General features: G+C 38.1%; 1 protein-coding gene across 1 annotated transcript in view; it reads right to left on the bottom strand.

Annotated features, from left to right (window-relative positions):
- Positions 1–8736: 8736 nt before the first annotated feature.
- Positions 8737–18295, bottom strand: part of LOC137852182 (sodium channel protein type 5 subunit alpha-like) — a 41932-nt gene continuing 32373 nt past the window's right edge. The window contains exons 22-28 of the mRNA XM_068673621.1: positions 18173–18280; positions 16251–16529; positions 15521–15574; positions 13603–13744; positions 12839–12939; positions 12167–12437; positions 8737–10624 (exon numbers count right to left, since the gene is read on the bottom strand). Coding sequence (XP_068529722.1) covers positions 9429–10624; positions 12167–12437; positions 12839–12939; positions 13603–13744; positions 15521–15574; positions 16251–16529; positions 18173–18280 — 2151 coding nt within the window. The 3' untranslated portion in view covers positions 8737–9428. The remainder of the gene's footprint in view (positions 10625–12166; positions 12438–12838; positions 12940–13602; positions 13745–15520; positions 15575–16250; positions 16530–18172; positions 18281–18295) is intronic.

The raw sequence follows: 18295 nt of genomic DNA, 5'->3' as shown, positions 1-18295 counted from the left end.
TGGTTTAAATGGATGGTCTGTAGTAAAGGAAAAGTGGAAGATAAGTATATGGAAGAGGCAAGTACCCACTTCTGATTTGAGTGAAAGTTTACCCCATTTCTTTTACTAATGCAGCTACCATTGTACTATTTCTGCGCATTACACCAGTAGCTCACTCATGTCAGTCCCTCCCCAAGGACATCCCACTGCTCTGCAGTCTCACTTCATGCCCCAAGTGTAGCATATGATGCAAAGACAAGCTCAGCTGTAAAACCCGGCAGGTACAATGGTCAAACACCATCGTTTATAAACAAACAAAAGGAATAATTTCTTCAACAACAAACAAAGAAACATCAAAGCCAGATGAGATCTCCAAGTCCACACACTCTGAACACCTAGCTCGAAAAATATCCCCAGTAAACACTTCTCTGAGAAATACAGCATAAATATATCTCAGCTCCGTTACCTCATTAGATAGAAAGGCCATGACAGTTTTAGGGCCATAACTTAGAACAAGTAACATTCTCCTAAAATTGAGACAGTACTGTAGCCCTGTTAAAGGTGCTTTACAACTGTGAGGTTTGCATGGTTCTTCCCAACTTGTGAGAGTTGTAGTGGGATTCGTCTGCCCATATCTAGGTATCTAAAATGTAGGCAAGTCTAAACCTGAACGAACCATATCATGTCTCCCCTCCAAAAAGCCACTGGAGAGATATGTGATTCCCCAACCCTACATGGACAAGATCAGTCAATCTCTGGAGATGTAAAAGCACCTAGTCCCAGTCCTTCCACTTGCTTTCTGTACCTGAAAGAAAAGAAGTCAGCCAGAACTGCCAGTAATGTTTTAATTGAAATGGGTTTTATTTTAGATAAATGTATATATATTTACTTCAACAAATTCTTTCACCAGCAATCTCTTCAACAGGGATGCTAACCAGTTCTTCAGTTGGTAAATTCTTGCCATAAACACAAGCAGAAGTCCCTCCTTATGAAATAGCCACTACCTGAACAGTGCCTACTTCCCACAGATCTTTCTGGCATTTTGCTGTAAGAGCCATCATACTTAAGATTTTTCTTAGTTTTAGAGAAAGACTGTGACCGTGTCCTCCTGAGGAAAGAGCAGTACCCGAAGGTGCACTCTAGAAACAGATCACAGGCGCAGAGACGGTGCCCTATAAATCACACCAGTAATCAGTTTATTTGTCTGAAGAGATGTTGAGGCTGATGTCAGCTAATGGGCTGCTAAGGCTTGTGCAAATAAATGAAAAATGGATTTTTAAGGAAGTTTGCAGAATTTAAGTTATAGGGGATATGATAGGGTTTGCTAAAAGGCTTGGTAATGCACCGGAGACTGACTCAGAACAAGGTTTAATCTAAATGGGAAAAAGAAATTCTGGATTTTTTCTAATGTATAAATTTAATATGAGCTTGTCTCATGATTTACCAAACAAATAAAAGCCCCAAAACCTCAGTTCAGTTCACAATAGTTTTCGCAGACAAGGCCCTCAGTCAGTATAAATGGGCTCAGCACCATCAGCCAAGTGATAGCAGCTGAGGGCGTAGCTCAGGAACTGCATGAAGAAATAAAATGTGGGTAAAAGTTTCCCAGAACAATTAAAAATGAGTTAACAGCTGGAACTGCTGGGTGGTGGTGGCTATCACTTTCTTTTCATTGCTATTATGCCAGAGCCTCAATGGAAGAGGGAATCTGCTAATAAAATGTGAACTAAGCATCAAATGAACCTGAAAACTCACCAGCTGCCTTTTCCTTGAAAAAGGTCAGTTGGAAAGAAGCCACCAAATACAGCAAAGAGCAGAAATACATATATATGTGTATGTATATGTATATAAAAATTTTGTGAATGAAGTATTCAAATTAAGATCGTTGTCTCTGGATAAGTGAGGCAGAATGAATTTAAATTACATTTTACTCCTTCTACATGAGGAGTACAATGCAGACAAGGATGGGCATCCAGGAGGGATATTTGTAGTGTCCCTCCATCCCACCTGCACCCCCCCAAAGCAGCCTACTTCTCTAGAACTGCTTTACATCAAGCACCCTGCATAAACAATATGACAGATGTTCTTGCAGGGGATTTGCCTGTATGGAAAGCCAAGTCACACAGCACAGCCAAAGCTGGTGGGAAGAGCAGAGTGAAAGAAACAGGCACATCCTCACCCCCTGCAAGCCTCCCCAGACTGTTCATCATCACTGCTTGGGATACACTTTGCAGCAGGGTCCAAAATAGCTCTTCTGGTGATTTTTGCAGTTTTAGCCACCTTTCTAGTCTGTAGCAGGGCCACATCCTGTCCTGCACAGTCCTTTTACATGGGATGCTTACCTGTGTAAGCATCTTTAGCTCAGAAGTGAGACACACATTTTTCAAGGATGTAATAGCTGTCACTCTTGCCCATGGTTGTCAAACGCTGATGCGTGAAAAGGAGAGTTTCAGCATCCTCCACTTAAACATCTTGATCCTGCAATCTATGCCAACAAATACAGTTTGAAATATATCTTCAAAATATATTCAATATATTTTGGTGAAACACCAAAAACTGTCAGTGGCTGATAGTATACGTAGGGGATAACAGTCCCCCAAGATTTTGTGGTATGCCTTGTTCATGCCATGGCAATAGCACAGCTGGGGCTGAACAAGCTAACACTAACGAGGCTGGCCTACAGCTGGGTAAAAATGGCAAAGCCATCTCTGCACTACACAGGTCTTCACACCGTTTCCAGAATCCAACCACCTGAGAGGTCACTTCTCTAGCATGCCTTTAGAGAGTTATCTATGGACAGGATGGTTCCTGTGTTGCACCCTATGATGCAGTATCACATCAGACACTCAGTTCTCATTTCAGAATTATGCTGTGATTCATGCTGCTAAAAGAATCTTGAAAATATGACTTGAATGTCACTGAGGTAAGAGACCTACCAAAAACATGAGCCTAAAATGTAAACAGCATCGTACAAGTTAGTGAAAGACAAACTCCAGACCTTGCTGCCCCAGGGACTCTCAGAGCCAGCAAATGGTTTTAGCAATTGAGAAGTGCCAAAACAGGAAAATGGAAGGAATATTTTTGATAACTTCCCTATTTTTTGGGGGGGGGGAAAGTGAAATAAAATATCTTCTCATAAAACTCCTTTAAGATCACCAAGCAGAATGTTCTAAAACTTCACTAAAATAGCACTCCTTGTGTCAGGAATCAGAATCATTAAGGTTGAAAGAGACCTTCAAGATCACCTGGTCCACCCTGCTACCAATATCACTCGCTAAACCATATCAATTTCCTTACAAGATTAAATGGTAATTTGAGGGGAGAAAACAGGAAACAAGCAAAACGTTTCAGGTTACTAATCTTATAAATGGATATGATGACCCCGACTGAATTTTCCCCTTTCACACATGTGAAAACATACATCATTTCAATTCCCCTCAGGTTAAATAAGCATAGCCTAAAGCCACCAGTGGAGCAGCAAGCAAGCTCAGGCTCACCCTGCCCCTTTCATAGCGCTGGGTCCTCTTCTCCCACCAGGGAAGCTGAATGCTGGGACAGATGACACCAAGGTACTTTATAGCTTGCCAAGACAGATGGGTCACCTCCTTGGGATGCCCCCAGCCACAGAAGCTCACACATTTTTCCAAAATCATCCAGTCCTGTTGAACCCATCCAGCCTCCAGCTGCTAGCCCTCAATCACTTCTTCTCCCTCCAAAACAGCACCCAGCTCTCCCAAACCTTATATTTTCTTTTTTTTTTTTTCTCCTGATTTTTTATATGTTGCACCTGACTGCTAATAGCTGAATGGGTTAACCCTTTCCCTCCCACATCCAGTAAAGCTCCTCACAGTCAGTCCTAACTCTTCTGTTCTCAGGGGAGGGAAAACTGCCTGTATACTAACAGAGCTATAGTGATCATGATAGGCAATGATTATGAGATTAGTGGGTCACATGTAGGAGCATCACACATATATCATCTGTCTGCAGCTTTAAAAAGGACATTGGAGAACTGAGGAAGACTCTGAAAAGAGCCAAAAGACTATTTGATTGCTGGGAAAAATGCCTGTATGAAATACTTTAAGAAGTCATTCCACTCACATTAAAATAACAAATAGAGTGCTGATAGTGAATAAGTGCCTTCATTGAATGAAACTAGCAAGTACTAAAGAACCTTTTAATGCAGCATTAAAGGTGTATCAAGAACCAGTGGCTTGAAGCTGAAGTCAAGTTCATTTAAATGAGAAGGTAGGTTTGTGATTTTAAGTGTTAGGCTAATTAACTGTGAAACAAATTACCAGGGGGCAAAAATTTTCTTTCATGTCTTCAGGTGAAGAACTGTAACCCCAGCAGGACGACAGAAGGGAGAATGAACTCACCACCAAAGCATTTGGCAGACTTTAAACCTGTGTTTCTTGTTTCTTTCAGTCAAGAAATGACTTATTTATATCACAGGGACCTGCACTAATGACCCAGGCCCCTTTCAGTTGTTTGTGCTCATAATATCCCAAATGAGACCATCAACTACATATCAACTGATGCAAACTTTAGTTCAGTACCTGTGTAACAAGCTTTTGCATGTTTGCCTGAAAATATATTAATGCTTGTGTTGCACATGACTTGTGAGCATGCAGGTCTGCTCTGCTACACCTGTAACCTCCTACTAGAGTTACTTTGCACTTGTTGCAGAAAGTCTCTTTCTACCTTCTGGTGTTGCTGCAGTAACACATCAGAAGTCACAGGAACCATCTTGATTGACTGGATGGAATATGGCAAACGCATTTTGGATGACTGGATCTAGCTGTTCTGGAGCAGTTTGTACTACTTGATCAAGGTGGTACAGATGACATTTTTTCTAGGTGCTTTTTTCAGCTTTCTTCTGAGCCAAAACCTTGGCCCATAGCCATGGGATCATGGCAAGATTCTTCTGCATGGAAAATTCACCATGAAGAAACTGAAACTCACTTATAGACTTGGAAAGAAGGGTGGCTGATGCAGGCTCTCTTCAAAATAAGTGTTTCTGAATGCTCTAGTTTAACCCTCACTTACATTTATTCCCCCACCAGAAACAGTCACAGCTCTCCCCTTTAGTTTCATTTTGTGGGATTAAGTATACTAGGCTTCCAGGCTTCTTTCTAAGCCTTTCTAATCCCCTATCATAGAAGCCCTTTAATTCTTGTTTGTTTCGTATGAATCTTTCCTGAGCATCATTTACTAATGCATGCATGGGTGCAGATGAGACCTCATGCGTGCTTTCCCATTGCATTAACACTTCCTGGGCTCCACTGTTCAGGTTATGGATAAAATATTGTTAAAACCAATTGATCTGTGCAAGAGATCTTTCACAAGGTGAACAAAAGCAGTTTCCCTTTGCAAATAGCACAGCTCCCATGTAAATGCAAATTGCCTCCATGTTACCTACAGGTCCCCATCAGACACAGCTTTATCAGAATACCAGTGAACAAGATCTGCCACTTTCTTTTTTCTCAGTAAACAGATTTTAAAACTATTTTATTTGTTTTTTTCCACTTATTTTTAAGTGTTCCAGCACCCTGGAACACTCTCATTTCAGATTAACAAGTCTCTGATTGCTTGAGTTGCTTTTTTTAACCTCCTTTACAAATATAAGTATTATATTTGGGTTTAATTTTGTTTATTTATTCCCCCTGCTGTCTTTTCTGATTTGACACATTCCCACAAAATCCTTACTGAGAGATCTACAGTCCCACGTGCCAGCTCTCAGCAGTATCTCTGAACAGAGATTACTGGCCCCCGACTCGATTGCTTTAATTCTCTCCTCTGTTCATCCACGGATGTACTCACATTTCCATTCAAACACTTCCTGTTAGACAAGGAAAAAGTAATCCCATGCTGAATATCGTCTTCATTAAAAAGTAAGAGAAAATATTTACCCGGTCTTTAACATAGAGAGAGAGATTATCTTTAACTAATGCTGTCCTACTTGTTTTTCTAGGTGCTTTTTTCAGCTTTCTTCTGAGCCTGTCCTATTCATCCATGCCCCACTCCAAAACAATCCCACATCTTCTTAATTTTTTGTTCATCTTCCTCATCATAGCTGATGAGTTATTTATTATTGCCTCAGATTTCTATTCACAGTTTAATTCTCCTTTACACTGGAAATTCGTACCCATTTCATTTTCCATCCATCAAGGTGCAGCTTTCTCTTTGGACAACTCTTTCTCCCACACCCTCTAAACTCTCTGTTTGTTGCTAACATTCTTTTTAAGACCTTTATTTTTTTAGGTCTCAGTCTCTATATTTGGGATAGAACCCCCAACTTCTTTTGCACTTCGAATATGTCGTTTTGATCTAAAACCACTAGGAGGAAGCATTCAACAAGTTTCACTGGTGTGGTGCAGATTCCAGCCTTAACTGGTAATTTAATGAAATTCTGATTGTTTTGAGCAGGAATCCAGGGGCCTGCTGTGTCACACTTCTCTTGAAAATGTCATGGCACATAGTCCCTTAAAGAAATTCGCAACTATTCACCTTTCAGTCAGACTGGCTCCACTGCTTCTGATGCATCACTGTTTCACAACCTCATCCTCTGAAGAACAGAAGACACCTAATTTCCAGGATCATTTTCTTCCAGGCTACCTTATTTGTATTTTAAATGCCTTTCTCCCTCACATGTATTTTCCCACCTGCTTTATGTACTGAGAGTTCTGGTGTGTCCTCTCAGCTGTTATTTCTAAGCTGAACGAACCAAATTTGGATCTCTTTTCATAACACAGATTGCCATTCATTATTGCATTGCTTTTCTGCACTTAGTCTAGTTTTAATTCACAGTTATTGAATTGTGAAAGTTTCTGGGAAAAGGGAGAAAAAACTTCTCTTTGCTTTAAAGTGCAATTTAGCTCTATGGATTTCCCCAAGGAGCTGAGGGACACTGAAGTAGATGGTCAGTGTGGTGCCATAAATAATGATAAGTGGTAAAGTCACTCTAGCTTAAACTACAGAAGCTGATTTTTACTATTTTTACTGAAGAACACAGTCTTTTTTTTTTTTTTTTTTTTTTTCCCTCTAGCTCTTCTGACTGGGGTGCAAGTATTTAATTCCATTCCAAGCCTTTCCATTACTTTTATTTCCTGTTAAAAATGTGTGTCCTGTAGGTAGTGAAATCAAGCCCACTACAGAGAGCTGCAGTTGTTCTGCATTTAATTGTATTAATCACTTTTTACTTGTTTGTTTTAATTTTAAGTGTGAAGGAATAGAGTTCCCTTGGATTTAATTGCACAGAGCTGTTGACTTTTCTAGTATAAAGCAGATTCACAGTGCACCTATCTTAGAATTTGAGGGACTATTGGTCAAAACTTTTAAAAGGTGTTACAATGTCAGGAGTAGCTAGGAGAAGCTAAAAGAATACCACAGAGAAAATGAAAATTAAAAGGTATTATCAATATTTATTTGCAAGCAGTTTTCAAACAGTCTTAACTGAAAACAGAATCTCATTATTAAGTATTATAGTAAAAGAGAATTTGTGTCCAAAGATCTCACAATCTGAAGAGGTGAAAAAGGTAGAAAAGGAAGGCAACACAGCACAGAACATAATGGAACCACTTAGAGAAGTGGTGTTGAAGAGAGTGAGCAACTTGCTGCAGGTCATAAGTGGAGTGTACGACAGGTCCCATTCAGTTGCAAAACCCAGTTTCTTCTCTGGCTGGAGAAAAGCTCACCTGAACCTCACCAGAACCTGACAAACCCAACAGTGACTGCATGACTACAACCGTGTGACAAAGAGAAACAAAAAATCTCTTCTACTGACTTGCATGTAACGTGTCTGAAATTTAAATAAGAAATTAAAATATCAAGGGTAATTTATGACTGTGCCTAGTGCATGACAAAGGATAACATGACAGTCATGAGACAGCAAAATGCATCAGCTAAAAGTATCTACAAAGTACATATGCAAGGGACAAAAGACTGTCTATTGTTTGGACATGTGCTTCTCTGAGAAACCCAGGCTAGTAAGGAAATGAAGAAGGACAAAGACCTCTGTCAGGAAAATGTGGTGAAGATCATGAGAGACCATGAGCACACAGTTTCACAAGAAACATTTATGTTCTCCATCCATAGTCTCATGTTAACCCCAGACTCAAATGCTTCAACCCAAATTTCCTAAATATCCACATTATTTGTATTCTGGTTTCTTCTAACCTGTGCAGGAGTAAGGAAACTGTCCCTTCCATCACAGAAGCAATAGCAGAAGGGGGAGAGGCTCCTACCACCAATACGACACATCTTCCTCAGATGAAGGCTTCACACCATGGCCTTGGATGATGCTCACCACCATGACCAAGGGCAGCCCACATGGCACTCCCCATCTGCATCTCTACCTAAGGGATTGGTTGAGGTGATGCTTTCAATTTCCCTTCAGTGGAAATGCTTATTTGTGCTTCTCTTCTCTACCTCATTGGCAAGAATGAACTACAGCATGATATTTAACCACCCTGTCAGGTTTGAGGAAAGCATGTCACAAACACAATTTGTTAGGGAGTGACTGATAGGAAGACACACAGTATGGCTGCCTTTGCCTTGCTGACAGAAGAAAATAAAAAAAAATAAAAAAAAAATAAAAAAAATAAAATAAAATAAAATAAAATAAAATAAAATAAAATAAAATAATAAAATAAAATAAAATAAAATAAAATAAAATAAAATAAAATAAAATAAAATAAAATAAAATAAAATAATAAAATAAAATAAATAAAATAAAATAAAATAAAAAGTCCTCCTAGATAAAATGTAAAAGAAGGTTTAACTCAGTTCAGTACAACTTCTGGAATATTAAGAATTGTATTTATTATTTCATTAAGCTGCAGTGACACAACTACAATAACATACATGTACATGCCATGACATTCTATAGACTGATCACATTGGAAGACATCCACTACACTGTAGCGTATCTGTGGATCATGCAGTGGCTGTGTTCATGGTATATCAGTCCCCAAACATTAAAAAAATCAACAGCTATTTACTTCTCAAATCTGTAATGAAAGTATCAAATAGGGGGGTAGATTAAGGGTAAGTTTTAGCTCTTCTTCCTTGTGTAATTTACATGAACAATGATATTCTTTTCCTGTTCTCTGATAGATCTGTTGTTGCTCGACCATCTCTCTGACCTTTGGGACAGGTCCCTAAAAGACAGCAGGTGAGATGTCAGATGTGACATTACCTGCTGCTGCTGTGAACACACCACTGTGGGAGATGCTTTTCAAATCATTTTTTTTCTGCATATGTAAATACATTACAAAGCTGAAAATAGCAAAATCAAAGGCTACAACTTTGCTGCTAGCATACTTAACCATGGCTAATTTATCATGATCATCTTTGTCTGTTCAAGTTTAATGTGAAAGGCTGCCTCAGCTGATGTGTATTTACAATATCAGCTTCTGCGAATAGTTCTTCGTAACGTTCTCGCTGATGACCTATTTAATGTCTGGGGATTGTTGCTGACCTGTGAGTTCATTCTCAACAATTAGATTGCCACTACTTGCTCTTGTGACACTGTCGTATGATGGAGGAAAGGACGTTGAGGAAGAAGTTTCAGACTTTTCAAGATTCCTGCCATAGTTTTCACTCATCATAGATGCAATAAGTCCTTCTTTTTCTGGAGCAGCATCTCCAAGAGTGTCACCACTGTAAGTTCTGTGATGGTACAGGTAAGAAGCATGCTTTATGGAGCGCTGGAGCAAATGACTCCTGTAGGCACGCTGGATGACAGTGGCAGAAGCTTCCTCTTGTCTGTGTCTGAGTGTAGTAGAGATTGGCTCATAGGATTTTTTAGATGGATTGACAGACATGAACTTCTCCTCCATTTGCACTTTTAGTGCATCCATCTCTCCAGAATCTCCTAACACTCGTTTGGTAAAAGCAAACAAGATATCCAAGCAGTGAATCCTGTCTCCACTGACCATAGGCAGGTCCATTGCTATGAGTTCAATTTTGTTTGGTTTTGGTACACGTAAAGGTTCAGCCAGAGCATCTGCAAAGTCTGAAAGTGCAGAGAAAGTTATGAACTGAGTTGCTTCAGGGTCAAACTTCTCCCAGATTTCATAAAAGATGTCAAAGTCATCTTCCCCTAAAGGCTCTGTACTTTCCTCAGTAGCAGCATTGAAGTTCTCCAAAATAACAGCTATATACATGTTTACAACAATGAGAAATGATATAATGATGTAACTCACAAAATAAATAATTCCTATGGCAGGTTTACCACATTCACCTACTTCACCTGTTACATTTGGATCACAAAATGGTGGCCCAGTGTTTAAAATAGGACTGAGAAGACCATCCCAGCCAGCTGACGTTGTGATTTGGAAAAGACAGAGCATGCTGTTAGCAAAAGTTTGGAAATTGAACATGTCATCAATGCCATCTTCCATCTTCACAAAAGCAAAGTTAGCCATGCCAAAAATAGCATAAATGAACATGACTAGAAAAAGCAAGAGGCCAATGTTAAATAGAGCAGGTAAGGACATCATTAAGGCGAAGAGCAGAGTTCGAATTCCTTTGGCAGCCCGTATGAGTCTCAGTATTCGTCCAATCCGAGCCAAGCGAATAACCCTGAAGAGTGTAGGTGGTAAGAAATGTTCAAGTGCTTCACCAATGCCAGAAAGCAGCAAAGCTAAAATAAAAGGGAATAATAACTGGTTAGAATATCACATTTTTGCTTAACTTGTTATAGGATGAAATGATAATATCTATGCAGTTGGAAAATATATGACGTGTGTGCTAACAGCATAGCATAACAACCATTAATAGCAGTTAGAGCTGAAAAAACATAGCTATAGAAATCAAGCATTATGAGCTACATTCTTCAGCCACGAGAAGACAGCATCTGTTGCACTAAGGATGGCAGGCACTTTTCTATGTACAACTTTAAAATCCATATCTGTCAACGCTTGTTGATTGATGGTTTTCTTTTATACTGGTTGCATGAATTCTTCAGCAGGTGCAAGTTATGCATTTACTTTCTGATTTGAATATCAAACACTGAAACTATAGAAAGGTGGGTGTCACTCCCTTTCGTTAGGTGACAAATAATAAAGTTACCATCCCTGGCGGTATTTAAGAGACTTTTGGATGTGGTGCTTAGGGACATGGTTTTGTAGTGGACATGGTAGTGTTATGTGATGGCCAGATTTGATGATCCACGGGTGTTTTCCAACCAAAATGATTCTATAAAGCTAAACTAAGAAAACAAGATATACAATTCCATGGCTAACATTTAGAAAACATAGTCAAGATACTTATAAGCAAAACCAGAGAGGAGCATTGAAGTAGTGCTTACCACTGGCATGTAGTTCATTCAGGGACATATATGAACGTTATATTGTCAGTAGTTTTCATGAAACCTGACAGACCTAGAAGCTCTAGAAACAGAGGCTGGCTACTCTAGGTTTAGATATTTTGGATACATTTTTCAGAATTTCCATTCCAGAAACTTCATTTTCAAAGGAAGAGCTATATTCTTACTGCCACAAAAACGTAAGTCATGATAATGAAACTAAATATTTTTCTTCCCCGAAATGCCTTCTGCTATTTTGGCAGTACTGATCCTTGGAATAGTTAAATTGGCAGAAGACAACTTTACACTATTCCTCTATTGCAATCCCTTCTAATTAAAGCTATTACATTTGGGTTGTTCTCCCTATCCCATTACACGGTTTGAGCCCTTAATTTCAGTCATCTACGCTTCAGTTTCTGGAAAATGAATTCCAGAGTCCATAATCTAACTCCAATCTTCATATTTCCATTTTCTGTTAAAACACAGGTTGCAAAAATCATAATTTTTTAACTGACCAAAGATTATGTAGTCGGCACTAAAGCTAACAATGGAAATCATCGCGTAATAGAGTCCTAGTATGCTAATTCTGTTTCTCATACTGAGAAACAACCTAAAGAACCATCATGAAAGATTTTATATAACAGAGCCTTCATTAAAAAAAAAATCCAAGAAAATAGTAGGAATTAAAAATATATAATTTCATGTTATTTGAATGTAATTATGGTGTTTTTTTATGACCGTGCAGTTCTTTTCACTCAACACATTACAGTATTCTGATTTTCATTTCAACATCTGTTTGCAGCTTATACATTTTAAGTATTTTTTTCTGAAGAGTCATGATTGATTTAGTAAAGAATTTGCCTATCCAGTTTTACTCACCAAGAAGTGACATGATCACAACAACTATGTCAAATATGTTCCAGGCATTTGAGAAATAGTACTGCCTGAGAGCCACCAATTTCACCACACACTCTGCAGTAAAGATAGTGACGAAGAGTATATTGATTTTGTTAAGAATGTTAGTCTTCATTGCACTTTGCTCATAGGTTTCCACCATCATAGTGATCATATTAAGGCAGATGAGAATCATGATGACGACATCAAAGGCTTGACGTGTTACAATGTCAAAAAGGAACCCTTGGTATCTATTCTAGAGGAAAACAAATACACCTGGCATCAGTTATGAAAATAAGGAGTACTCATCTGTACATGATTTCTAAATAGGACCAATTTTTATATTGCTAAGTCTCTTAATTATGATAGAGAAATTTAAGAAAGGATGAAAACTCCTTCCCATCCTGAAGTTTAATCAGTTCCAAACTGAATATAAAACTCAATGATATTTATGCAGATAACTTAATAATTATTTAACTTCTTATATATTTCAGTACAACATTTTTGTACAGAATTTGTTTTAAAGTACTGTCTGAATATCAATGTAAAAACTGTATATATAATTTATATTCAATATATATGCAATATATGCACGTTTAACTGAATTAAATTAATTTCACAATGAATTGTCCTTTTGGGGAATTCAGACGTTCTTACAAGTGGTCTTGGAATAGGTTTTTGAGGTTTCTTGGATCCCAACTTTTTCATTGCATTGTAATATTTTTTCTGTTCTTCTGTCATAAAGATATCTTCCCCACCTAAGTATATAAAGAAATGTCACTGTTACTTAGTGAGAAAGCAGCACTATTGTAGTTATGATGTCCATATTACTGAAAACTAACATTTCTTTTTCACATATTGCTGGTACTATTTCTCTTCATGATTTGTAACTGGATCCAAAAACAAAACAAAACAAAACAAAACAAACAAACAAACAAAAAAAAAAAAAAAAAAAAAAACAGAGTGGCATAAACCTTACATTCACAGATCAGAAGTTCTGGGATGAAGCCTAAGTAGCTCAGAAAGTATGAAAAGAAAGTTACTGAAAATCTGCATGGTAACAACTGTTTCCCTGGATTCCCACACCCTGTTCTTATTGAACATCCAAAATACTTATTAGAGCATCTGTCCCAGACTACTTTCTTAGAAAAACGTCTGAGTGCCAAGACAAGGAGCAGTATTTTACGTGGCTGAAGAGCAGATGTCATTGCCTTTGAAACGTTGAAATGAGTGTGCAGGCTCTAGGGGAAAAGAAAAGAAGAAGAACCTCACCCTGCATCCTACTTCTGCTAAGTTCATGACTAATGCTCTAGTAAATGCAAACAAAAGTTTTAGGTATTATGTAGAGTTATTATGACCTTGTTCTCTAAAAGCAGAATTGTTGGAGACATAGTAGGTGCCCGGGAGTACAACCAATATACTTATCTTTTTCTTTTGTTGGTTGAAATTGTCAATAATAACACCAACAAAGAGATTCAAGGTAAAGAAAGATCCAAAGATGATGAAGTTCACAAAGTAGAGATACATAAATAAACTGTGCTCCATTTTTGGCTGTTCATTTTCCTGCAGGAATGAAAAGCAACAAGAAACATGACCAGTAACAACATAGGCCTAATTCAGAATAATCTTCATTCTGCAATCCTCACACAAATTGTTTCCAGGAGAAACTAACATTTACTGTTTTAATGCTAGTTCTAACAAAATTAATATAGTTTAAAACTATCAATACTGTGTACTGTGAAATATTGTATATATATGATACTGTTGGAAAGGGAATGAATAATGGAAGGAAGTAACACTCATACTGTGACTATTAGATGCTGCAACATTCTAATACTTTATAGAAAATAACGGGATATTTTTGCTCATGTTGACTGCTATCTTTTTTGAAACTAAACACAATCCTTATAAAATGATATGCCAAGAGCAATGCTTGAGAGAAAATTAACAAGAAAACATGGCTTTAAATAATGGTACCACGAAGTGTTAACACTATAAGAGTTTGTTAATTTGATTTCTTTCACAATGTTTTTTTATGTAGTTTCCGGCTAGATCATTGCAGACAAGGATAATTTAATTCTCTCTGATATTTAATATATTTGCATTTAAAAACTTTTAGAACAAATCATACTCTTTGATTAATGATGAATAAGGTTAGTTTTGTTTTACATTTCTTTTCGCAAAAAAGCTATTTTTTTTTCCTTTTCAAACATGACTTACAATCTTACCATTTGCACTTGATTAAGGCCCCACTAAAGTCAACAGAAACAGTTCCTGATTTGGACATGTTTGACATTATTTTTGCAAACATTTCAGAAGTATTAGTTCAACTTCTTCCAATAAGAACAGGAGCTGTAAAAGGCTTAGTACTTGAAAAATCAGGCAGATCATTTAGAATTCTAGGCTCTTGGCATTAAAAATATTGGCCTAGGTGTGGTTTTTATTTCCTAGCAAAACAAACAAACAAACGAAACCCCCTTTTATGGCTATTATGGATAAAAATAAAGCCAAAACAGGGAAAACAGTTTTTCTGATCAAAACACACATACAAATATTATATATGGTTACTTCTAAAATTATTTGATTCCTATACATTCATGATCAAATTGAGATAGCCTCCTGATTTCAAATTCTTTGCCTCCAATGACTTACCACCTTGCTCTGTACAACATTGAATGATATTTCTGACAAGACAGTAAATGTTATTGGCAACCTAAAAAGTAGACCAAATGGTACTAGTGGTGATGCCTGACAATGTATATCAGATGATTGCTTATCCACAGCAGCATGATTCTTGATGAAATTTGGTTTTATATTTTAAACCATGTCACTGTAGAATATTCAAGTTTACTCCAAGCTCGACTTTCATGATGGGTGATGTGAAAGTTAGGTGCCTCCATGTGAGTGGAGACTTTGAAGTCCCCTGATGGCTCACATCCAGTTATCAGCAGGGTCAGTGCAGTCTAAAGAAGTGCTCAGCTGACCAGTACAGAGAGCCAGTGAGCTGAAATGCTCCCTAGATCTCTCTGAGCACACTGACTGGATCTCCATTAAGCTCGGGGGGAACTTGGAGGTGAACTCACATGGACACCTTACATTATAGATAACTGCATTTAGGTGTATGAAGCTGGAGTTGAATCCCTCTTCCCATTATAACAAATTAGCATTAAGCTACTGCGAGTCATTCACAGATAAAATGTTTACATCAGTTGATGAAAGGAATTACTGGAAAGCTTTAGCACAGACAAACAGCAGGCATCAAAGTGTAAAATCATAATGGTGTTGCAGAAACACATAGAGGTACTTAACAGAAAATTAAGTTTGTAAGTGGCAACTGACCTCTCGTGAATCTACTGCCGCATACATGATGTCCATCCAACCTTTAAATGTTGCCTAGAATGAGAGATAATAGCAAATGTGTTGAACTTTTAGGGCAAAAGTCTTCATTGCATTTTCAATATCCAAATGACACCAACTGAGGAAAGAGACTCTGCTGTTGTCATAAACACATAACACCAAACTGACTTCAGGGGAACTCACTACTGCTATATGTGACATCCTCAACCCATACAGGATTAGAAAGCTTGTCATGATGAGACAGACCATGCTGTTTTATGATCCTGTCAGGGCAAACCTTCACTACCATAGGTTACTAAAGGCCTTACAACCCTCATGGCTGAGCACATCTGTACTGAGGCAGATTAGGTCAGTATTCACTCCAGACTTCCTTCTGTAGTTGACTCCAGCTCTCAGGCTCACAGACCTGGTTTATTTTCCAAGGTTAAACTGGAGGCTGGAACTGTACTCATCCATCTCATGCTTACTTTATCACATAGAAAAGCACCTTTACACTTAGAAAAGGTGGGGTCCAGTTTGTCCATATATAACAATACCTCCCCTTTTCCATTTGCATATGCTAACAGCACTGGTTTTTGAGCAGCCAGCTATGAGGAAAGAGCAGGCTGTGTTAGATCTCTGCTTTCCATCAACCACCAAGATGAGTTAGGAGTTGGCAGGAGCTTGAGTTCATCTGACATGGCATTGGCAAGTGAAGGTAAGCAGCACTTACCACCTGAAGAAGAGCCAGGTAGCCAGAGCCAACATTATCGAAGTTGACTTTAACATTGACCCAGAATATTTTTCCTGTGTTATTATACGTGGTGCAGTCTTTAAAGTCATTGATTGAAGCATTCAATACTGAATTTTCTTCTGTCATATTGACACATTTCCCAAACTTCCCAGCAAAAAGGTTCACCCCCATGATGCTAAAGATGAGCCAGAAGATGAGGCAGACAAGCAGAACGTTCATGATGGAAGGGATGGCTCCTATGAGGGCATTGACCACCACCTTGGAGGAAATGGCAGAGCAAGAATACACATAGTTAAACAAAGATGTTGTGAAAAAACGAGCAGCCAATTAGTCATCTCAGCAAACAGAAATCTAACATTTTCCATGTAAATATTGGTCACAGCTGACATCACAGCTGACATGGGTACCTTGAACAAAGACTCATAGCTGCGTAGTATCTCTTAGGCCTCAATGGAAGAGTTTAAATGATTTAGTTTGCTGTGAGCCACCACCACATATGTGAGTCCATACTCTTTTGGTGACTTTTCCTTGGTTTTGGTGTGTTTTGTTTTGTTTTTAACTTTTATAATATAAGATTTATGAATGATTCCCCAATAAGCACTAATGCAAAGGACTGTATTTTTAAGACTGTGGAAGGTAGTTTGTTTAAAAGGAGCAGTAAAACTCTCCATTAGCATTTTGTTAGGTCTTTTTAGTGGGTTATCACTGTATTTGGGGTCCGTAACCATGAGCTAAGGACCCAATTTATGGTAGGTGCTGTAGAATCACAGAAGATGTCCATGTAAGTTTTAAATTCATACCAAGACATAACAAATTGCTTCATAAAACAGGGCTGTGTAAGTAAACAATGACCATGCATCTGAGTTGCACAAGCAGTGAACTTAGGTAACAAAGAACTTGATGAAGAAACAGAAACATGAAAAAGCACTCTGAAGCTTTTTGGAAATTGTGTCACAAGCATTCTGCATAGCATGACAGAAAGAATAATGATACCTGGTTCAAAATTTACTTCAGACATGGAAATTTTGGTGCTACGTTGCACCAAAATGCATCAATTTCTTGACAATATTGCAATTGGTGAGCTTTCAATTTCACTTCCAAAAGATGTCCAAAGGCAATCTATATCTCAGCTGCGTTGAGGCTGCATTCCCATGTAAATGTATGATAGTGATACCACAAGCACATACATCACTGGTGGTCACAGACCAGAGTATATTGCATAGACCAGACTCCTGCCCAAACACAGCAGTGGTTATCACTGCTGTTTCACATTACGGTGTGCAGAACTTTTGCATATGACTGAGGGAGACTTCTCTGTATTTGTGCAAGCGTACGTTTCTAATCAAAGTCACATCCAACAGCTTCACATTGTTCCAGCTGCTCCTTTGATGGAAGAAGACAGCAAATATTCTAAAGACAAACACTCCCACTTTTTGTAAGAATAATTATATTTGGAACAATGATTTGAGCAGAGTATGTTTTAACAGTCTAAATCTTTTGTAAATCAGTCCAATAAAAACTTGCAGAATGGAAAGTATCCCTTCCTCTAAATTAGTTTTCCATGAGCATTTAAGAATGAAAACTGTGCTCACAGTTCTTATTCTCTTTTATTTTGGGTTATCTCAGGAAGACAGGAAGATGGGAATGACTGAGCAGCAAAGAAACAAAGTTCTGCCTAGCCTCATTTTAGTTTCAGCAACATTTGGGATCAATCACTTGAACAAAACCTGTAAGGAGCAGCCAAGTATAGAGGAGCACAGAAAAGGTGCCCTTTAAAAACTCATTTTTATAAATCCTAAACTTAACTTGGCGCAGAAATATGAACTTCATAAATGCACAGTGTTATGATTCCATTACATGCTTATTAGTGCTGTCAGGCATTAATTTGTATTCAGTCTTACCCTCATCCCCTCAAATCTTGACAATGCTCTTAAGGGTCTCAGAGCTCGGAGAGTCCTAAGAGATTTTACAGCATCAAGTGAGCTACCTAAGAGATTTATTAAAGAGACCTGAAAGGAGAGATA

The sequence above is a fragment of the Anas acuta genome, chromosome 2 (assembly GCF_963932015.1).
Source record: "Anas acuta chromosome 2, bAnaAcu1.1, whole genome shotgun sequence".
Lineage (NCBI taxonomy): Eukaryota > Metazoa > Chordata > Aves > Anseriformes > Anatidae > Anas > Anas acuta.
Note: the sequence above shows the minus strand (reverse complement) of the source record. Positions and strands in the feature narration are given on the sequence as shown.